We start from the raw sequence: 22822 nt of genomic DNA, 5'->3' as shown, positions 1-22822 counted from the left end.
ATGGAACGGGAGTGATATGGCTTTTATATAATGACCTTGCCTTTTTACCCCGATTATTTCCAAAGACTATCACTTTTGAGCTAGAGTTCTGTGACAGCAAAGCAAATAAACACTGATTCAGGGAGGTAAACACAGCAATGGGCTTTCTTTGTGCCCTTTCCTTCTCCTTCCTTTCCTCTCTCCCCACCCTCCATCCAACCATCCTTCCTTTCTTGCATTCATCCATCCAACCTTCTTTCCATCCTTCCTTCCTTTCCTGCATCCAACCACCCATCATCCATCCCTCCATCCTTCCTTCCTTGCATCCATCCATCCAACCTACTTTCCTTTCTTCCATCCATCCATCCGTCCACCCACCCACCATCCTCCAAGAATTAGAAACAAAATGGTTGTCACGGGGATGCCTAATACAACATTTGCCAAACTGAAAATGGTATCAGACCTTTACTGGTTAAAAGCAAATCTAGTGAGGCTGATTGGTCTGGCAAGAAGGACTGGCTTTGTCAACTGGAATACAGAACAGACATTTTACATAAGTGAATGAGCTACATTTGCAGCTCCAAGGTCTTAACAATGAAATATTTTAAAAAGCAGATAGTTTAAAATAAGCATTTTACCAAAAAAAGAAAAAGAAAGGATACTGTCAAATGTTTAACATTGCTATTTTAATTATCTTATCTCTGTCGGGAATATTTTGGGTTACATAAGTTGCCTCTAAATAAAGACAGTCAAATAAAGACAGTCAGGTTTAATGTATGGTTTTTGGAGAAGTTTTGATAAAGCCTTTTGAGTGTACTTCCCAGGAAGGAAAAAAATAAATGCTTCTAAGAGCTGAATAACAATTCTTTTTGTAAGTCGGGTAATTTCTCATCATTCTCAATACAACTGCAGAAGGACCTAATAGATTTGTCAGTTTTTGGCAGAGAACTTAGAAGGAATTAGAAGAATTAAGTGGATTATAAGAAAACTGCTGCCCATTCCATGTACTTATTCGTGGTTTCTCAGCACTTCTATCTCTAAAAATGACAAACAGGCAAAAGAGGTGATACTGAACTCTTTTTTATTCTAGCAATGACTATTATTTGTCCATTTATTTGTAAACAGCTTTTTAAAAGCCAGCTTCCCCATTAAAAGTTGTAATTTAAATGCAATTTCTATTTTAATAATTATTTTGATGAATAACTATTTAATGGCACTGACGATTTGTCAACATTTGTTTGGACCAACTGTGAATTAATAATAGCCAGACAGAAACTTAGTCTAGGAGAAATTATTAGTAACTTAACGTAGGAGAAATTTAATACTCATGATACCTGGAAAAAGGCCTTACAATTTATGCATATGTCTACGTGCACACATATATGTTATAGGGATGCATGATGAGGTGATCAATAAAAGACTTTCAAGCAACTAAATCCATTAAAACAGAGTAAAATACTGTGGGGGAAATAAATGGAAACACAAGAGTTCAAAGAAAAAAAAAACAACAAAAATTCTAAATATTAAAGACAGCTTGCTCGAGTCCAATTTTAGTGGAGAAACATGGTTATAAAACTCCTGTGGACGGGGTGCCTGGGTGGCTCAGTTGGTTGAGCATCTGCCTTCGGCTCAGGTCATGATCTCAGGGTCCTGGGATCGAGTCCAGCATGGGGCTCCCTGCTCAGCACAGAGTCGGTTTCTCCTTCTCCCTCTGTCCAGCCCCCCCACACTCTTTCTCTCTCAAATAAATAAAATCTTAAAAAAAAAAACAAACAAAAAACTCCTGTGGATTTAGATTCCACTGCATACATATAAACAAGTGATTTTTAAATGTCAATAATTACAACACACCACGGGCTTTCGCATAATTTCTGGGAAGTACATCAAAAGGTTTTACTAAATAAGACTCGTGAAATGACCATTACATGGTTCCTCTTCTCTGTCACCAAGAGGCAACCTGCTTCATGCAAAGAGCTGGGAAAACTGAAATATTTTCACATCCTTTGCAACTATGACAAGAAATTTCTGTGTCACCTTAAAATGTATGAGTGCACATGTAGTTTTAAAGATCACTCTGCAGCTATGTGAACGAAGCATTTGATGGCCACTGTTCTAAGGGGCTGGCACTGGGGGGTGGTTTAGCTTGGATCGATTGACCTGATGGCTTTCAAAAGTTCTCCGGGGTTGGAGCTGTATGTTCTGATCATTTGCTTGGGTATTCTTGACCCTAAATGGCCACAAAGGTCAATGGAATTTGGGTTCAGGATGCTGGAGATCTTCCCACTTTTTCGAGTCTTGTCTGGGATGGTATGACCCCAGGCTCTCTCTGGCATGTCACAGGGAGCCAGGCTGCCCTTCCTCACCAACTCTTCCCCTCCTGAGCACTGCTTGGGAGCACTCCCTAACCTCAACTTTTATCTCTGTGACTGTCCCTCCCAGGTGCGGTTTGGCTTAGGAGATACCAAACAGTCAGATGCTTCTGACCCACAAAGCATTCCAGCCTCCTGCCAGGAAGCCCTACTGCCTGCCATTCCATGACCAAGGTTGAAAGGAGGTTAAGGGGCTCCTCCGTGTCCCTGCAGTTCCACTTTTAAATGGAAAGCACAGGATAGCTGTTGAGTGGTGCTGGTACCATGTACATTCTAATCTCAGTTCTACCATTTATGAACTGTCTTCAGAGAAGCAGGCGAGTAAACCTTTGTGCCTCAGTTTCCCTACCTATTCAGTGATGATAACGATAGAACTACCTCCTGGGATTATGAGGGCTACAACATGCAACACTGAGCTGGCATACAAGAATGTAATAACCAAAGATTTTATTATTATTAAATGCAAAATTTAGAATTTTAGAAGTTAACTCAAGAAAAGACAAACTGAGATCACTAGACAGGATGCTTGCTTTGAGGGAGCGCTACACTTATACCTCCTGTCTCCTGTCCCTGGATTCGGCCTTTCAGCCAAACCTGGTCCCAGCTGGCGGCAGCAGCCCACACTCTGCCCCAGAGGAGGCCAGATGCACACCACCTCTGCTGAGGACAGCTCCTCACTCCCGGACAGCTGCCACCCCGACGCACAGCCACCAAGCAAGAGACCCCCCCCCCCAGTCTGGGCTTGCCCCCAGAGACAGGGAGTGCACACGGGAATCCCAGTGTTGTCACAGACAGCTGGCAGGATTCTGTGCAAATGTTCCATGCACAGCACAGGCCTCCTGCCCAGAATGTCCCTCTCCCCGTGCGCGTGTGGCGGTAGCAGGGGCATGCGGGGCTGAAGAGGCCCAGGGCAAGGAAGGAAACTTACCTGAAGAGTGACGGGACAAAGGAAGACCGGTCTGGCTTAGCGTCAACTGCATCTGGACCGCCCGCATCCCCAGCTGCCTGCTCCATGCCACAGCCTAGATCGTCTGCCATCTGGAAGGAGAAAAACAAACCAGACCGTTGCTATTTTGTGGTATCACTAGCCTCCGGGTATTTTTAAGCAGCACTCGTAAGGATACAGTTTTTAACTAAGGCTGCAGGTGAGCAATCTGGCGTATTTAGGCTGCAGGTCTACTGTACCAACAATTCATTCAAAAGCTTGAGCACCAACTTTATTTCCGGCTTTGTTCCGGAGATGGGCGAGACATCAGCTACAGCTACGGAAACAAAATCCGTGCCCTCAGGGAGCTTTGCATCCGGCCGTGATTTTGTTAGAGGTTCCCTATAGGAGAAGCTGTGGGAGGTAGGTCAAGGTTTGTGGTGACCAGAACTCCCCTACATTCCCGAAAGGTTATAAGGGTCTCATCTTTTTCCTGGCATCACTCAAACCCAGTTCAAACACAAGAGCAGCCTGGGGTATAAAGCTGTCTGTATCAGATTCTTTTATTTACGTGGTTCTACCAAAATTATTTTCCCACTCATAAATTTTCAAAAGGGGCACCTGGGTGGCTCAGCTGTTAAGCATCTGTCCGCCTTTGGCTCAGGTCATGATCCCAGGGTTCCTGGGTGGGGCCCTCTGCTCAGCAGGGAGCCTGCATCTCGATCTCCCTCTGCCTGCCACTCTGCCTGCTTGTGCTCTCTCTCTCTCTCTCCCTCCGTCAAATAAATAAATAAATAAAATCTTAAAAAAAAAAAAAGGACCTTCNACCTTTAAGAGATCCCTACCATCTAAAAAGCTTAAATCTCAACCCATCTCCTAGGATTTTAAGACCCTTTGTTATCTACTACTGGAGTCTGCAAACTATGGCCCACTACCTGCTTTTGCAAATAGAGTTTTATTGGAATACAGAGATACCATTTACATATTGTCTATGGCTGCTTTCCCGCCACAGCCAGAGTCGAGCAATTGTGACAGAGACCACGTGGCCTGAAAAACCTAGAATATTTACTACCTGGCCCTTTACAAAAAAAAGTAGCCTCTCCTACTAATCTACTACTCCGTCTACTTTAAAGAAGAAAAAAGAACAGTAAGAATAGAAACTGGGGCACCAGGTGGCTCAGCTGGTGGAGCGTCTGCCTTCAGTTCAGGTCATGATCTGGGGGTCCTAGGATCGAGCTCTGCGTCGAGCTCCCTACCTGGAGGGGAGTCTGCTTCTTCCTCTGCCCCTCCCCCCTGCTCATTCTCCTCTCTCTCTTAAATAAATAAAATCTTAAAAAAAGAATAGAAACTGAATTAGTATTTACATGCTAATTGTCTTGTAAGCATTATCTTATTTAATACTCTCAATGATGCTGTTAGACCACCCCTACGATCACTGCTCTTTGAGACGAGATAGGTGAGGCTAGAAAAAGTGATATAACTTGTTCTAGGATACATAACTAGTAAATAGTAGGACTTGGATCTGAAGCCAGCAGTATTCACCCAGAGCACCTCCTGCCCTCTACCATTACACCATCCAGCCTCTCAGCATCCTTAAACATATTATGCTCATTTCAGGTTCTGTCAGGGCTCACCGTTCTCTCTTTCTGGAAGTCACCACCCACACATTTGCTGGACATGACATCTTTGCCCAGCTTGCTAATAATCAGTCTTCAGAATTCAGCTTAAATGGCACCTCCATAGGGCAGTCTGCCTTGATTACACCTATCTCATCAGGTCCCCCCACCCCCTTGGTCTTTGGCTTATTTTCACTCTGCTTATTGTTTAGCCCAAACACAACAGTTCCAAGTTCATCACAGCAGAAGCACCTAACACACAAAAGGTGCTTACTGAATAAATATTAATTGAATGGAAAGCTGGAAGAAACCAATGTCCGAAGGGAAAAGAATCAGCTAAAAGCGATGCGGCTGGTTGGTAGTACAGCCTGTTGACTAAAGTCATTTTTCCTAAACCAATTCCTGTTTCCTTCCCCCTGAAGGGCTTGGCTTTCAGTAACAACGGAAAACCTCTCCAGAGTCCAATTTCTGCTGGTCTCAGTCTCTGAGCAATTGCATAGACAGAGTGGGCCACAGTGGGGAGGCGCAGGTCCTCATTCCTGTTAGGCTCACCCAGCGATGAGGGTCAGAAAACAAGTCAGTTGGAAAACAAGAAGGCATCCCCTCGACAGAACACATTGTGCGCCAGAGCACAAGTAAGGACTTTTGGAGGTGGGGAGGAGAAGGAATCCAGCTTGAGGAGAGGCGTCCAAGATGGCAAAGTGCTGACCTGGAGGCCTTCAGTTCTGAGTGGCATCATCACGTCACCTTGCAGCTTCCCTTAGCGGTGAGCTGGACAGCGATGAGAGAACTGAGAGGGAGGGAGGGTCCCCCACCAGCTCTCTACAAGGACTGTGAGAAGCCGGGTGGCCATCTTATTTCTCAACACCCAAAAAGACTGTCCGGTTGGTGGTGGTTAGATTTTTCAGATTAGAGTGCAAAATGTTTCTTGGAAACAGAGATAACCTCATCCCCAGATCAGAGAAGCATAAACCCAGGCACGCAGAAACACTCAATAGTTTTTATTTCATCTCCTTTACATAGAATTACTTTTCCATGGGGATTGTGGTTAGCAAAGCACAGACATATTTTCAAAATTAACAAGTTAAAGTCGGACAAAATCCATCAGGAAAAGATGCTATGTTTCATGTGGAATTTAAGCCTTGGGCCTCTTGCTGATGCTAAGTCCTCAAGGCTGAGTCTAGGACATACGATGATAAAACAATGTGACCAATTTTTTAAAAAATTTTATTTACTTATTTGACAGAGAGAGAGACAGCCAGTGAGAGAGGGAACACAAGCAGGGGGAGTGGGAGAGGAAAAAGCAGGCTCCCAGCAGAGCAGAGAGCCTGATGCAGGGCTTGATCCCAGGACCCCGGGATCAATCCCTGAGCCGAAGGCAGACACTTAATGACTGAGCCACCCAGGCGCCCCCGACCAATTTTTTTAAAAAGGACAACCCTAAGCAAAACAGCTCCTAAGAAAGCCAGACATTGGTTCTGATTTTGTGGGGAGTGCTGGGAAGAGTTTTGGCGACTCCTCCTCATTCATTCAGTGGGTATTTATGGGGGCTCTGACACATCGGGCTGCATGCTAGGAGCTGGGGATGCAGCTGGGAGCACGCTGACCTGGTGCTGCCTTGATGGCGGACAGGCTCTGAGAAAAGGATGGCACCAGTGTGGAGCTGCCACTGTGGTGAGTGCCACGAGATCCTGTGGCCATGCCAGGGGACCCTACCGAGCCTCAGAGGAATTAGGGAAGGTTCTCAGGGGAGGAGATATCTGAGCAGAGGTCTGAGAAGCGTGGGGATGGGGCTCTGCAGGCTGAAGGGAACTGCGCACGGGCTCCATCAGAGCCAGGGTGCAGCTGAAATGCCTCGTCCTTCCCAGCCACGTGGAGGAGACTTTGGACTGGGTACTGGGACATAAAATTCAGGCTTATTTCTATGGTTCAGTGGTGGGAGGCTTTCCAGAGCTTTCCCTCCAAACACTAGGCTACAAGGGTCTTCTGTGTCCCTACTTCCTAGACAGTGAGGACAGCAAACACTCAGTGACTTTCTGACTCCTATGAGGCTGGGCTTGAAATCTGGTAAAATCAAGTTCACCCAGAACAGGGGTTGCTGACCCAGTGGGGTGCCTAATTTTGGCCAGATCATTGCAGTCAAACCAAGACTTGGTGTTGACCCTGTATTTCCACTCTTCCTCAGGGCCCACCAAGAAAATCTGGTCCTATTTCACGTCTGCTGTGCCTGCCGAGGGCAGGCCTACTGTTGTTCTCTGGTGTTTGTCCCCTTTGTACGGTTCAGGCTGCCAAGAGCAGTCAGTCACTCCAGGGCTACTGCTTATCCCACGGCACATCTGTCTTCAATTGAACGTGTCTATCTTCTTGTTAAATGAATCAACATGTGATGCAGAGAAAGCACCAGCACTGCCAGGAGCTCTACGTAAGCACTAGTTCGCTATTGTCACTCTTATTGTCACTAGGATCCACTAGGACCCTATTTGCAGACTGGGGATTGGCAGAGAGAGAGAGAGAGACTCTTAAGCAGGCTCCACACCCAGCACTGAGGCTGATGCAGGGGTTCGATCCTGAGATCATGATGCGAGGTGAAATCAAGAGTCTGGATGCTTAACCAATTGAGCCACTCAGGCGCCCCAAGAAATATTTCTTTATAAAATTTTTTTTTTAAGATTTTATTTTTTTATTTGACAGAGATAGAGACAGCCAGCGAGAGAGGGAACACAAGCAGGGGGAGTGGGAGAGGAAGAAGCAGGCTCATAGAGGAAGAGCCTGACGTGGGGCTCGATTCCATAACGCCGGGATCACGCCCTGAGCCGAAGGCAGACGCTTAACCACTGTGCCACCCAGGCGCCCTCTTTATAAATGTTTTAACTAAAACGTACTTAAAATGTTTGAATCATTCAGTGCCCTGAATAAATTGTTGATACAGGGCAGACAACACAACCAAGTTGAGAGCCCAGTCACGGGAAGAACAGATCAGGGGTTAAACTGGCTCCTCCATCTATTAGCCATGGGGCCTTGAACAAAGTGCTCAATCTCTTTGAGCCTCAGCTTCCTCATCTGTGAAATGGGAAGATAACGATGCCTAAGTCACAGGCTGGGTGTGAGGAATGAATGGAAAAAGGCACGTAAAGTGCTAAGCACAGTGTAGCACCTTCTAGATGTTCAATAAATATTCCTTATTATCACCACTGTTGGCAGAATTCAAGACTAAGAAAACATTCAGCTGTCAACCTTCACCCATATTTTAAAAGTACATCCATATCTTAAGCAGCCTTTGTGTAGAATGAAAAAAAAATTCCTCTAGTGATTATTTCTAAACACATTTTAATAGGCAACTGGTACACATCTGGTAGGAAATCACTCCCCAAATATATCCTGAACTCTGTGTGTGTGTGTGTGTGTGTGTTTTATGGGTGGGAGATGGACTCACTGCAGCTGCTTCCTCTGAAAAGTGACATAACACAACTTGCACCCCACTCTCGCCCCAGTGAAGAGAATCTCCCTAAAAGGCTCAAAGAGACGCAACCCCGAGGACCTCCACCTCTCACCTTTGGCACTTGGAGAAGGGTTTCTCCTGGCAGTCAGTACCCCCCTGTCACCAAAGGCTCACAGCACTGCTAGGAGGTGCGAGCCTTCACCCCATATTGCAGAAGAAACATCGGTGTCTTCGGAGAGTTTAAGTAACCTGCCCAGGGCCACACAACTAACAGGAACCAGAGGTGGATTATGAACCTAGGTGAGGGCTGCCTATGGAGGCTGAAGGTCAAGAGCCCCTGAAGGAGGAAACTGTCTGTAAGCAAACAAAGTCTAGAGCCACGGAGTCCACCTGGGCAAGAGTTCAAGGGAAGAGGCCTGACACAGTATAACCCAGAAGTAAGTTTACTGCCCCATAAACGACAACTTGAATACACCGGTGAAAGGTTGCAAGGTTGCCTGTGGTCCTGCCTTTTTTCTACTTCCTCCAGGGATCTTCAAGAGCCCTGCACCAGCGGCCGCAGCCAGGATGACAGAAGCTCCTGCACACTGAGCCCAGACCGAGGCATTGCTATGTGCACCAGTCACCTCCTTCCGTCCTCGCAGCGACCCTCACTCACCCCGCGGTCACCACCATTCCCATTTAACAGACGGGCACAGGGAAGGCCGAGGCCCACAGCTGACAAACTGGGGCGCGGAGACCGGCGCCCTGGGCTGTCTGACACCGGGGCGCTCGCTGTCAGCCCAGCGAGATCCCCATCCCCTCTCTCCGGTCTCAATCCACGCCCCCTTTTCCAAATCCCGCGGCCAGCAGGGAAGGGAGGACCAGCTGAACCGAGCAAGCGGTGCCCAGCCCTCTCCCCAAAGTTTCAACGCAGGCGGGCCAGGGGTAGGGGGGGTGGGAGGAGAGCCGGCCGGGGGCTGGGAGGGGAGACCGCGGCGGGCGGGAGGGAAGGAGCGCGCGCGGCGGGGCGGAGGGGCGCAAATGGAGGCTGGGGCCGAAGTTACCGTGTCCGCGGCGGCCGGGCGTCCAGAGCGGGTGTCCGTCTCGGTCCCTCGGCGGCGAGGGTCTGGGGCCGCCCCAACGAAAGCGAAACTAAAAGGCCCGGAGCGGCAGGGGGCGGAGTCGCGCGGGGCAGTCTCCTCCCGTTCGTGCTGGTGCGCTCTCCCGAGTTGCTAGCGAGTCCAACGACCCGCTCCAACGCGCGAACCGTCGCGGGAGAGCGCCCCCTGCAGAACCGGTCGCCGGGTCTGCACCAGGGTCGGCGCCCGTCGCCCAGGGGGAAGGCGCCCTGGCGAAGTTGGCCGCGCACCCGGAGAGCGTGCTGGGTGAAGTTGGCCGACAGCTCTATGACCCCGAAGCCGCGCTCACTGTCCCCGGGCAGAGCACCTTCTGCACCCCCAGCAGCACTCCAAGTGACCCGGGAGCGCGCTCTGCAAACCGGCCCCGCGCAGAGCCCCAGCCGCGCACGCGGAAGAGCGTGCTCCAGGGACTTCGAGGCGCTCGACGCCCCAGTGCTGGCCAGGGGCGCCCCTCCTTCTCTCCTGCCGCTACTGTCCCCCGTCTGCACCTCTACTCGGGCTTCCGCACCAGTATCCAGTATCGGGGACCCAGTCCCACAGCCAGAGGGCTTTTCCCCAGCCAGGCCCTCGACCCCAATCTGTGCTGTGGGCGCCCCAACCCTGGGGAAGGGAGTGTGTTCGGCGCCCGCAGCGGCTGGTTACCTTCTCCGGGCCGGGCTTCTGGGGCCAGCCGTGGGGTTGCCGGTGGGCCTCCAGTGTCCACTCTTGGGGACGCCTCGGATCGCGTGTGGACTGTGGGACCCCGAACTCCTCCCTTAGGCGAGTTCCCGCCTCGCAACTCGGAGAACTTGTCTGGAGGTAGCGCCAGAATCCGTCCCGCTATATTTATGGAGCGCCCCCAAGTGTCAGCCACTGAGCATGTGGCCGTGACTTGGTCTAACGTGGGAGGGACCACGCTCTTCCTGGGTTTCACCTCACTCCTACCCCTGCGCCCCCACACACGTGCACGCACGCACGCGCACATGCGCACCACTCACACTTTTGCCTTTCTTCGCCCTTGGGGCTCCGGCCAGCGCCTCCAATGTCTTTCTCTCCGAGGCTCCTCAGGACAGCAACTAATTAACCCGGTCAGACTCCGGTGTATCTGAGAAGAAATCACACTATTATCTATCCCAGAAAAATTGTTTTTAAAGAACTTTCAACACCTTGAATGAAAGGAAACCTTCATGGCGTGAGATCAGGCAAGAGCCACATCTTTTCTTTGTGTTTGCTTGCTTTACTCTGGGCCTCAGACTTCAGTATTGTCTCTACAATCTCGCCAGGTAAGGATACTTTCTTGGCTTAAGGAAGACCGGCCCCAGGTAAGGGTCAGGGCATAATTATAATTTATTCTGCAAAAATCTTGAATTCCTTAATATTTTAAACAGTTACACTATTTCCAGTGTGGCCATGCCATAGGCTGAAAGTTTGTGTTCCTGGTAACCACCCCCCCATTAATATGTTGAAACTTAATGCTCAATGTGATGGCATTAGGAGCTCGGGCTTTTGGGAAATGCTTAAATCATTGAGGATGGGGCCCTGGAGAGTGGGATTAGTGCCCTTAGTTAAAAAAAGACTGGTCGGAGCTTTCTAGTCCCTGTCACGCTATGAGGACATAGGCACAAGAAGTTGCTGTCTGGGGGAGCCTGGGTGGCGCAGTTGTTAAGCGTCTGCCTTCTGCCCAGGGCGTGATCCCGGCGTTTCGGGATCGAGTCCCACATCGGGCTCCTCCGCTGGGACCCTGCTTCTTCCTCTCTCACTCCCCTGCTGTGTTCCCTCTCTCGCTGGCTGTCTCTCTCTCAAAATAAATAAATAAAATCTTAAAAAAAAAAAAAAAAGTTGCTGTCTGCATCCCCAAGGAGGGCTCCTACCAGAACCTCGTTATGCTGGCACCCTAATCCTGGACTTCTAGCCCCCAGAACGGTGAGAAATAATTTCCTGGTGTTTATAAGCTACATGGTCTGTAGTATTTTATTACAGCAGCCCATACAGGCTAAGATAGGCTGCATTACTCTTTATTTAGCATCCGTGTTTCTGAAATGTCCGTGGGAACTAAGTCCTATAGACAGTAAGATAATTTGCTTTTTAAAGGAATTCAATTGTGAATTATTTAAGAAATGAAAACTTCCTACCAGTAAAGAAAATTAGTTACTAATTTATAAATGTAAGTTTTTGCAGGTTACTCATGAAATAGAGTGAAACACACCGTTAGATTTTGGAAGGGGCCTTAATGTCCAATCCCTCTGCTCATTTTATAGATAAAGAATCTGAGGTTCAGAGAAATGGCCCATATCACAGACTTGCTACTGGCAGAACCAGAATCAGGTTGCCTTAAAAAAAATGAATTTTCCTTCCTGTTCTTTCCTGGAGAATCAGGCTCTTACAGAGGCTTCTCCAGTGACCAGCTACTGCTCTGCCTGGTAGTCAGCAGAACCCAGAAATGCTGAAGGCACTCCTTCAGATGATTTTATAGCAGAATTCTTCCAGTGACAGACCTTCCTATGAACAGCTCTCTCTAGCACCCAGAGCATAGAGTTCCAGAAGGTTCTAGATGATAGATTTCTAGCAAGTTCCACTAGCGCAGCACCACAGTGACTTTTCTGCCATCTAGTGAGCCACAGACATACTCTCTCCAACATGGTTTGGAACTTAGCCCTGGGGTGGGGAGTGGTGGGGGGCTCTGTATCTCAGCTCTAGGTAGGGATAGCAGCCTGTTATGTGATATGATGTGATGTGATGTGTTGTTATAGGCCACCCACCATGGTAATTAGCTCAGAATAACACATTTGACTTTACTGGCTCACTCAAACCCTCACTCCTGCCTTCTGGAAGCACTCCCCAAAGTCCTCACCTCAAGCTGTGCTTTTGGGAGAACCTAAACTAAGGTTGACACACAGCCTCAGCATGGGAGGAACAGCTCCAGTCTAAGCAAAGTGACAGTGACAGAGCAAAGGATGGGGAGATTTCTCATCATTCTGAATTTGCCATCTCTGCAATTTCAAAACCATTTCACATCCATGGCCCTGGAAGGCACTGGAAATGACTCAGAGCTAGGAAGAATGACCTCATATTCTGGATGACAGAACCACGGTACCAAAAGATCTTGACCAGCTGAAGCAATGGGGCCACCATCAACAGGAGGAAATTGAAGAGATTAATCAGTGCTATGTTTAAGTTCAAAAAAAAAAAATCAATTACCCACACACTGAACATGATAGCCATTAATGTGAAACGAAATGTGGGGTTTTTCACTGATCACAATCTCCCTGTGAGTCAAGACTTAAAACAAAAAAACCCCAAAAAACCCACAAAGNCCCTGTGAGTCAAGACTTAAGACAAAAAAACCCCAAAAAACCCACAAAGAAACGTGGGACAGTGTTGGCAGAAACATCCAAATCAAGGGCCAAGACTCTCCACTCTCTGCTCTGGCTCATGACAACCAAGCCCAAGTCCTGGACGCCCTGCTGATGGGACAGCATATCAGACATGTCTCAGGAGCCACTTTAGAGCCACACAGCCTCACCTGTCTCACTTGTGCCGGCCCAGCCTCAGCAGGGGGAGCAGGCTCCGTGTGGCCTTGCCATCATCATGGGGGCACGACCAACAGTGTCTTGGGCCTTCTGTTGCCCTTCGCTTTCCCCCTGTAGCTGTTGAGGCATAAGATGCTGTGGGACGCCATGGGCATTCCCATAGCACAGACGTGTAGGGGAGTTAACACCCAATGGGGCAGAACTTTCACCAAAGGGAAATGGGCCACAAATACATTCCTCCACCTTCCTTGATGTAGCAGATGGTCCCGAGTAGCAGTTGTTTATACAGCCTCTTGGAAGATGGAGATCAAGCAGTCCTATGCGCCTCACATCAGCTACTGGCTACTTTGACAATGAACCTTCATACTGACTCTCACCCCTCCATTTCCTGCCTCCTCACTTCTGCTTCCTGGGTCTACAATGCTCAGTAAAGTCCTAAACATAAGCCTTTGCTTCATGTTCTGTTTTCTGGGGACCCCAGGCCAATCCTGAAGGCCATAGGAGTGTTGTGTGCTTATCAGCTAAGGCTTGGATGGCCTGAGGTAGTCACTGTGGCAAGGTAGTCACATCTACTGGATGTGAGCGGGGTGCGATGGACAAAGGAGAGATGGCCCACTGTGCTGGCCAGGCAGACCAGGGCTGTGTCAATCTTACCCCAACAGTGAGTGGTCACTGAGTTCCTTACACTGAGATCCATTTCCAGTTCACTGTGATGGTTTCTCCTCATGATTTCTGATATCTAATAATGCCTTTTAAAAGCAGAAGTGATGGTACAGGTCAAATTGAACCTCTTCATTCTGGTAATTTCTGTTTTTGAGAGGTTGAGTGAGAATCGGCTGCAGCTGTCCAGGGCATCCATACCTTAGAAGTGTTCATGTGGCTTTTACCTTAAATGAAATCTGACTGTAATTCCATATCCCTCTGGATTGGGGCAGAGTCCTCTCTCAGTGGTTACTGGGGCTTGCAGCCCACTTCCAGGTCAGGCTTGAGAAGCCTGGTACAGAGCAGAATGGTCTGGGAAGGCTTCGAGTCTTTGTTCTTTGTTGTTCCCATTTGCTCAAGCTGCCCTGCACCACCTTCCAGTGTGGGAGTCTTCCGGAGCCCGGAGTCCCTGCCTAGAGTCCCCTTCCTGCGAGAGAGCAGCCTAGGGCCCCGCTATCTCTCTGTGGGAACTTCAGACTGCAGCCTCTCCTTAGTGTCCTGTGAGTGTTACTTTCTACTTTCCTTTACTTGCTTTGCAGCCTTCTCCCGGCCCCCCACCCCATCATACCTTAGAAGTGTTCATGTGGCTTTTACCTTAGATGAAATCTGACTGTAATTCCACATCCCTCTGGATTGGGGCAGAGTCTTCTCTCAGTGGTTACTGGGGCTTGCAGCCCACTTCCAGGTCAGGCTTGAGAAGCCTGGTACAGAGCAGAATGTTCTGGGAAGGCTTCAAGTCTTTGTTCTTTGTTGTTCCCATTTGCTCAAGCTGCCCTGCACCACCTTCCAGTGTGGGAGTCTTCCGGAGCCCGGAGTCCCTGCCTAGAGTCCCCTTCCTGCGAGAGAGCAGCCTAGGGCCCCGCTATCTCTCTGTGGGAACTTCAGACTGCAGCCTCTCCTTAGTGTCCTGTGAGTGTTACTTTCTACTTTCCTTTACTTGCTTTGCAGCCTTCTCCCGGCCCCCCACCCCACCCCAGCTAACACAAAACAAAAGTACTGCTGACTTCTCTCCACCTAGGGACCTCCAGCCATTATCTCAAGAGTGTTTAGACCAAAGGTCACTAAGGGGTAGCCTGCCCAAGTCCTGGACTCTCTGCTGCCCCTGCCCTTGTGTTATTCCCAGTGTTTTACAAAACAGAGATTTTGATGTGCAAATGCAAGTATTTGGCTTCCCTGGACAAGTCGGTATTTGGCAGGGCTAGGTACTGATTCCCTCAAGACAAGTTGCCTGGGATTGAGGAGTGGTGGTTGCATCAGATGGGGCATGTGCCCGCCAATTTGGGAAGGTCCCTAATATGACTTATGACTTCACTTCTGGCCTCTGTAGGCATTTTGGTGGGAGTATTAAATTTGTTTCATTGATTCAGTACATACTTATTGTGCATCTTTTCTGTGTCAGGCCTTGTGCTAGGCACTAGAGATAGAAATGACAAGGACCAGGGATCCTGTTTTGATGGAATTTATATTTTGATGGAGGAGACAGATAATTTTAAAAAGCAGAGATTCTAATATTCAAGATATTAGGTGGGGATTAACTGCCATTAAGAACATAAAGCAGGGTAAGGGTCATGGGAGGCAGTGAGCTGAGGGATGGGAACAGATGAGGTGCCATCTTTTGTAAGCTGTTTCTAGAAGGTCTGTTTTAAGGTGGCATGTAGAGGACACTCTGAAGTCAATGGAGGAGCTACAGAAAGCCAGGAAGAGAGGGCTTGTCTTTAAGCTGCCCCAACTTCAGGCCCAGGAGGCAAGAGAATAAACAGACAGATCTTAGAACAGCCCAGTATAACATAAGGGCCAAACCACTGAAAGATCTACAGTGTTCTTAGTTTTGCATTCGAGCAGAAGCTCAACACAAATAAATATATCAGTTTTCAGCCTCACTGTTGTAAACATTTTTGAAATTGATTTTTAAAAATTTATTTATTTGAGATAGATGTGGGGGGAAGGACAGAGGGAGAGATTGTTCAGGCAGACTCCCTGCTGAATGTGGAGCCCAACACAGGGCTTGATCTCAGGACCCTGAGATCATGACCTGAGCCAAAACCAAGAATTGGATGCTCAACTGACTGAGCCACCCAGGCGCCCCATGTTGTAAACATTTTTAATAGATAAAGCCAAAATTTCAAATACGGTGTTTACGTTTTCCATGGATTGAATCAATCCCGTTTTATTTCTTATATTTTTGGGAGCCAGCCTTTCTGCTTTAGTCATAGGCTGCACAGAGCAAGCTTTTCTAAATTGGATTGTTGGATGAGTGTAGGTCCTATCTCTTTGTATTCTTTTCTTGGGTTATGATCACAGTTCGTGTTAAACTACTACATGCTGCCTAGTCATACACGAGGATTCGGTCACCCACATAAACATGATGCTGTCGTGAGTTCATTTTTCTATTTAGAGAAACATGTCAGCTAGAAATACCTCCACCTAATTTCCCAGGCGCATGCGTGCTGAGTGAGTGGCCAAAATAGCCCCTTGAGTAAGTGGCAGCTTTAAAAGCCATCCAGCTGCTGACTTCAAACTAGAAGGTCAGCAAAGGAAAGTGGAAGTTGGATTTTGAATGATCAAGGTGCCTACGGGAATTGAACAGTGGTCAGGATTTTGGAGACTTGCACAGCTAGCCTGGGACTTTTCCTTGGATTTCTTGCCCATTGCCTAGCTTTGTCTTCTCTCTTCGGACATCAAGATGAATGTGCAGGCTTGCTCTAGGTGTGGGTATGGAGTTTATCCTGCTGAGAAGATCAACTGTCTTGATCAGGTCAGTGGACCTTTCTTGGCCTTTGGAAATAATAACCAATATGGGAGATTTATCTTCTCGCATATGGATATGTAAAGTTTTTTGAACCATCAAAACTAGATGTATTTCTCATTTTTCTTCAGTTCTACCCATTTCTATCTCTGTCTTCTATGTTGCCTTGAAAAAAAAGGTTATTCATTTATTTAACATATTGTAGTCGTGTGTGTGTGTGTGTGTGTGTGTGTGTATGTGTGTGTATTACCATTTTATCTCTAAGGATCCATTTTTACCTGGAAATGTATAAGAATCCTGAGTCTGGAAGAAAAGGTAATTTTGCTACATCTTTTTCTATATAATTTCCAGATCTGGCATAAGGCATGTTTTCACTGTGAAGTTTGCAAGATGATGCTGTCGGTTAATAATTTCGTGAGTCACCAGAAAAAGCCATACTGTCACGCGTAAGTGTTTGGTGTCCCATCTCACCACCTCTTGGGTTTTATTTATTTATTTCTTAACAAGTAGCCAACCAGAGCTTCCAATCACACAGCCCAGAGTTAAATCCAACAAATATCTTCCCCAAAGTTTTCATTTATATATAATCATTGAAGAGCCCTAAGGCAGGATTTTATGCAAAGGACAGAAAGTTGAAATTTTCAGATTTCTTCTAAGTAAAAAGTCAAATATATCTGCTATAACCCCATGTCAAATCATTAAATACTGTGCAGAACAGTGTAATGGCCACAGATATGCCTATAGAGCTTTAATTTTTTTCTTTTAAATAATTCCAGAATCCTTTTCTATTTTTCCAGAAAGTTTTTAAGTGACCATTTCCAGTTAAATTTGGTCTCTAAGTTATATATATTGAATTGATTTGATTTCCTTTTTTTTCCCTTTAAGACATTGCCTGGAAAATCATAAACTTAATTATTAAGTTTTATATGTTTCAGTTTTTTAAAAAATGACTGTACTTTTAGGGATAGTCACTCAATCATCTAAAGTATATTTCTAATTTTGGTTTATATCTATTTTTTCTAGCCATAACCCCAAGAACAACACTTTCACAAGTGTCTATCATACTCCATTAAATCTAAATGCGAGGAAGTCCCCAGAAACCATCCATGGGGTAAGTGACTTAATTTTGAATTTCAAAATAGCCTTTAAAGAAAATTTCTTAACTCAGGTTTTTAAGTGTCTGTGTTGACATTGAACCTGTTCATGTCTTCATTTATAAGTGCATTTAAGTAACAGATATTGCTGTTTGTCCTACCACAATGTAAGAGCCAAGATAATCTAGCTTAACTATCTGATGTCTCTGTAATCTCTGTCTGCCAGCTCTATTCACATTGATGGCGGTTTACCTGATAGGCCCTGTATAACTAGGTGCCTAATAACCCAAAAGTTTATGTAGCTGGAAAACATTACAAGAGCCTTTCCTTACTTTCTCCCATGATTCTTTTGCTATAGAAAATTAAATACCTCTAGTTCCACACTCTTAAAATCTCTCTGAATTCAGCAGTTTTTAGGATTACCAGCAGCCTCTCTTTCCCCTGGGGGCAGGGGTAGGTCAAAGATATTTTGATTTGGAAGTGATGTTTGGATAGACACAGAAGCCATGTTGATAAACCAACCTCTTTTGAAAAACCAACAATGGGGTCTTGTCAAATAGCTAGCTATGGCTGGGATGCCTGCATTTATTAAAGTGATGACTCATTTAACTTCTTTGCCCCCGCCCCACGGAAGTTGCTCTGTGGGACGGAGCTACCAACTTTCTAAAAATAGAAAATTGCACAGGAGGTGGAAGGCTGTCAGTGAGCCACCCTCCTTATGTCCCCTCACCTTGGACTGCCTCTTGGGCCTGCCCAGGCCGCCAGTCTCCGCAGAAAAACGCGTGTTCGATAGAGCTTCCCTCACACCTCCTGCCAAGTAGCTTATTTTGCTAAGAGCCCTGCACTAATTGTGAGCTTATTATTTTTTTTAACATGCTCATGTAACAGTTACTGTACAATCGTTTAATCCACTTAATACACATTAGTCTCCAATCGGGTACGTACTATTATTATCCCATTCTGCTGGTAAGGAGCCCGAGGTGCAGAGCTGCTCAGACATCACTGATTTTGAAGGATTTGCAAGCCTTAAGCGTTCACAAGCCATCCTAGATTACTGAGAGGCTTCGTTCTTTTAGGATCTTGTTTTCGTCTCTTGACGTCTAAGGGCTGCTACACAAAACTGCGATAAATACGGAGTGTAGCTCTTATTTAAACAGAATGCCAAACGTTCTGCTGGGCTCTTTATCTTGTCTCACCTGTTCTTCACAAGAATCCTCTGTAATCTCTTAGAGTTGAGGAGGCTGAGGCTCAGAGAGGTTAAGTAACCTGCCAGCTTTTACAGTGGGTACCAATCCATATCTCTCTGACTCTGGAACCCATACCCTAAACTGCTCTGTTGGCCTACTTCTATGCACATAGTGCCAATTGTCCAGAAGGAAAAAAGCACTTGTTTATGTTTATAAACATCCAGATGTTTCTACCGTTGATAGCCAGCGTTTGACAGATTCAACCCCAGGAGAAGTACTTACACCATCTGAGTGCTGTTTGTACATATTATTACGCTCTTTACAACGAGATCCCTAATATCTTTACTTTTCCACACTCCACTAGCTCTTAACTGGCATGTCCCTACCTTCCAATCATATAACAGGTCACACAATGTTACTTTTCTTTGAGGTGGTAGTGGATTTATTTTCTTTTCACTGTGTGTGACAGGCCCGATCTAGAGTGAGAATTTTGCTGGTTCTGGTTCTAGCCACAGACAGTGATGTGAGCTTCCCGGGACGTCTCTGTGTGTGCATTTGTTTGCTTCTGCGCGAATATGTGTGCATGTGTATAAATGTGTGTGTGTGCGTATGGGGAGTGTGTGTATGTGTGGGTGTAGGTGTGAATAGGAGTGCACGGGCACACACACATGTGTACATGGTGTATGGATATACGTATGTGCGTGTGCGTGTATGTGTGTGCGTATGTATATGTGTGTGTGGTGTGTGTGTGTACGTCTTTGTGTATATTTGTGTGTACGTGGTATGTGTGTGTATACATGTATATTTGTGTGTGTGCGTGTGTGTGTATGTGTGTGTTATGCCAAACCATTGGCTGTGGAGGTCACTTTCTCCTGCTCCCCCACCAGGAAAAATTTCAAATGGACAGCTGTGCCCCTTCTAGGCCCCGGGTCTTATAGGCACCTGAGGAAGGGGGATGGATGGATGACTTTCTTACCTAACTCTTGCATCTCTGAGAGAGTTTGCCAATTGAATAAAGACAAATTCGTTGCGCCTGTGCTAAAAGAAAGAACAAAAGGGATGTTTCAGTGATGGTGATGAAGGAGGAAAGGAAAGAATTTGAGTTGGCATTCAAAGCAGGCTGACATTTTTGTGTTTCCTATATGTCACCCTTTTGAAAATTAATAAAGAAAGAAATGGCTAAGACAAAATTTCCTGTTTGGTAGGTGTGCATGGTATTTGTAGGAGAATAAAACATCTAGATTCTCTTTTTTTCAGAGGACGGACGTTAGCTCTTAATGCTTCTTCCTTACCTCATAAGTGTCACGGCTTTTTTTCCCCTCCCCACTTCCTCACAATAATCGGAATCTCATGAAAAGTCTCTGGAGAGGCAGGCACTCCCCAGTGATGGATTTGTCCCATGGGTGGAGGACAGCAAATAAGGCCTTCTATCTATTTTGGTCACGCGATTCTGATTCCTAAAGGCGATGGCTCTCGAGGAGGGCAATTTTACTCCTCAGGGGATATTTGTGGTGTCTGGGGACTAGAATGTCGCAGCTGGAAGGGAGGGGTACTGTTGGCATCTGATGGGTAAGGACCAGCTATGGTGGCCTGCAGTGCCTCAGACAGCCCTGGGCGAAGGAGTTAACCGGCCCCCAATATCAGTAGAGCTGCCGACCAGAAACACTGCTTTCAGTCTATGTCGTGTTCGCGGTCGTTTCTCAAAATCCGGGGGAAGAAGCAGGTAAAGCACTCTCAATTTATATATTTAAAAATACACATATTACAGCTGCATTGAGCAGGAGCCAGCCTAGAAATTCAATGAGAGGACGTGCCCTCCATGTGGAAATAGAATTCCTAGATTCTAAGCCTGGTTCTGATTACCCGTTGAATGACTTTAGTAAGGTCGCTTCTTTGCTTTCAGTTTCTTTCTTCATCTGTAAAATTCATGATTTCAACTTCCGCTTGTTAAAATTGTAGGTTTCTGGCCCCATTGTAGACCTCATCCATTATGATATCTGGGTTGGGACCTAAGACCTTTTGATTTCTTCTTTTATGGTGGGTCCTTTTTACGTTGTCTTTAAGAACTCTTTGCCCATCCCAAGAATCCAAAGATACCATTGCGATGTCAGCTCTGCCCAAACTGATCTACACGTTCAATGTAATTCCAGTTGATATCCTGGCATTTTTCGGAGAAATTGACCCACGGATTCTAAAATTGAGGTGAACCACACAAAGACTCTAGAATAGCCAAGAAATTCTGAAGAACAAAATTGAAGGACTTTAGTTACGAGATTTCGAGATTTACTACAAAAGTGGTAGTCCTTAACTTGGCATAGTATTGCATAAGAATAGACAGACTAGTGGAATGCGATCCAAGGTCCAGAAATAGCTGCGCATATGTGGTCACTTGAATTATGACAGATGTGCCACTGCAATTCAGTGTAGGAAGGACGATCTCTCAGGAAAGCGGTACTGGAGTTATTGGACATTCGTGTGGAAAAAAATGAACCTGGACCCCTACCTCACACCTATACACAAAAACTAACTCAAGGTGTATTGCAGGTCAAGATGTTAAAGGTAAAATTATAAAGCATAAGAGAACATGTACATGAATTTGGGGAGCCAACAATTTGATAAGCTCCCTGGGTGATTGTTCCACAGACTAAAGTTAAGAACCACCACTCTACAATCTAGCGTTTCCTGAGGTTACTCTAACCTGAATACTAGGGTGTCGTGTGATAAGTTCATTGGGACCTTCAGTCTTTTTAATTGCACTGCTAGCGAGAGCTTGGCACACTGCAGAGGCTCTGTATGCTTCACCTGGCTAGTGAAACAGGTGAAGCCACAGTGCGACTGACAAACACAGTGTGTGTCGTTGTGCACTTAACAAGGTTTGCCATTGAGATTTAGAACAATCCCTCCAATTTAACTGTGTGTTGTTTATTTTCTTTCCCTTCTCCGATGGAAACGTTACTGACAACGTCTCCATGGTGCAGATTGACAACCAAGATGATGGCAGACAGTTTAAGTCGGTTTTTCACTGGGACATGAAATCCAGGGATGGGACAGCTGCCCCTAATGGGCAGCCCCTGATGAACGAGGTGAGAGGAGAGGTGTGAATGGGTTTGGGAAAAAGGGAAGAGTATGACACACTCTGCAAGTGAGATGCATTACGAGTATTACTTCTAGAGAAATTGATATGGCTTTCGTTCTCCCAGTTTGTGATTCCAGCTCTCTACAGAAGACATTCCCCAGTGTGTCGTGGGGTCATCTCCACTGTATCTGCTTCCAGTCCAAACTCACTAGTCAGTTTGTTCCTTCCAACCACTGTGTTTCTGTCCCTGGGAACAACCACCCAGGCTGGAGACCACGGCTGCCCTTCCTTCCTCTGTTACTTCCCTCAGCTCTGCCCCTTGCCCTGCATTTCACTGTCCCTGCTCTGATACACGTCATTTCCTGCTTGGACCTTTGTCAGGGCCTCCCGAAAGGCCTCCTCTCTTCCGGCTTTGCCTCTGTCCAGCCTGTCGAGTGACATTGGTCACACGCAGCTTCCTAGATGGCCCTAACTTACTCTTCCTACCACCTGAGCATTTATGCTCACTAGGGAGAGTCTCATCATTTCAAAATTCCTCAGCCATTTACTTTTCATTATTCACAAAATACTTGTGTTCTCCCCGTTGTAAAACAAAAAAATCCGAAGTACAAAGCTGACCCCTTGTGCACTGTGTCCAATCAGTCCCTCTGCAGCGGTACCTGTCGTTATCAGTCTCGCGGGTATTCTTTCAGACTTTGCTTATTTACAAATATATATCTATGTAATTTATTTCTCAGTACTCCCGTTTGGATACGACCACTGCCACATACTGAGGGGCCTTTGATGAATCATTTCACCATTCTTTTCTTTGGCTTTCTCATCTATAAACTGAACTTTTGACAGTTCCTGATTCACAGAACTATTGTGAAGATTAAAAGAGTATATAAATGTAAAGATCTTAGAACAATGGTAGGCACAATAAATATTAGCCATTATTTTCATTGAAATTATATATGTGTATTTCTATTGGGATGTGTAAGTTTTTCCATGAAAGAGCCTTGTTTTGCAACTTGTACTTTTCAATCAACAAATATCTTGGAGCTATTTCTGTGTCAACCT

General features: G+C 46.3%; 2 protein-coding genes across 6 annotated transcripts in view; one reads left to right on the top strand and one right to left on the bottom strand.

Moving 5' to 3' along the window:
- The window catches only part of CASP7 (caspase 7), a 29712-nt gene extending 20205 nt beyond the window's left edge, over window positions 1-9507 (bottom strand). Inside the window, exons 1-2 of the mRNA XM_034663297.1 lie at window positions 9375-9507; window positions 3277-3386 (exon numbers count right to left, since the gene is read on the bottom strand). Coding sequence (XP_034519188.1) covers window positions 3277-3386 — 110 coding nt within the window. The 5' untranslated portion in view covers window positions 9375-9507. The remainder of the gene's footprint in view (window positions 1-3276; window positions 3387-9374) is intronic.
- Window positions 9508-16184: 6677 nt separating this feature from the next.
- The window catches only part of LOC100467296 (nebulin-related-anchoring protein), a 69714-nt gene continuing 63076 nt past the window's right edge, over window positions 16185-22822 (top strand). For all 5 annotated transcript variants that reach the window (XM_019805782.2, XM_019805776.2, XM_019805779.2 and 2 more), the window contains exons 1-4: window positions 16185-16415; window positions 16758-16852; window positions 17430-17517; window positions 21666-21770. In XM_019805782.2, coding sequence (XP_019661341.2) covers window positions 16344-16415; window positions 16758-16852; window positions 17430-17517; window positions 21666-21770 — 360 coding nt within the window. In that variant the 5' untranslated portion in view covers window positions 16185-16343. The remainder of the gene's footprint in view (window positions 16416-16757; window positions 16853-17429; window positions 17518-21665; window positions 21771-22822) is intronic.

Source organism: Ailuropoda melanoleuca, chromosome 6, assembly GCF_002007445.2.
Source record: "Ailuropoda melanoleuca isolate Jingjing chromosome 6, ASM200744v2, whole genome shotgun sequence".
Classification (NCBI taxonomy): Eukaryota; Metazoa; Chordata; class Mammalia; order Carnivora; family Ursidae; genus Ailuropoda; species Ailuropoda melanoleuca.
Note: the sequence above shows the minus strand (reverse complement) of the source record. Positions and strands in the feature narration are given on the sequence as shown.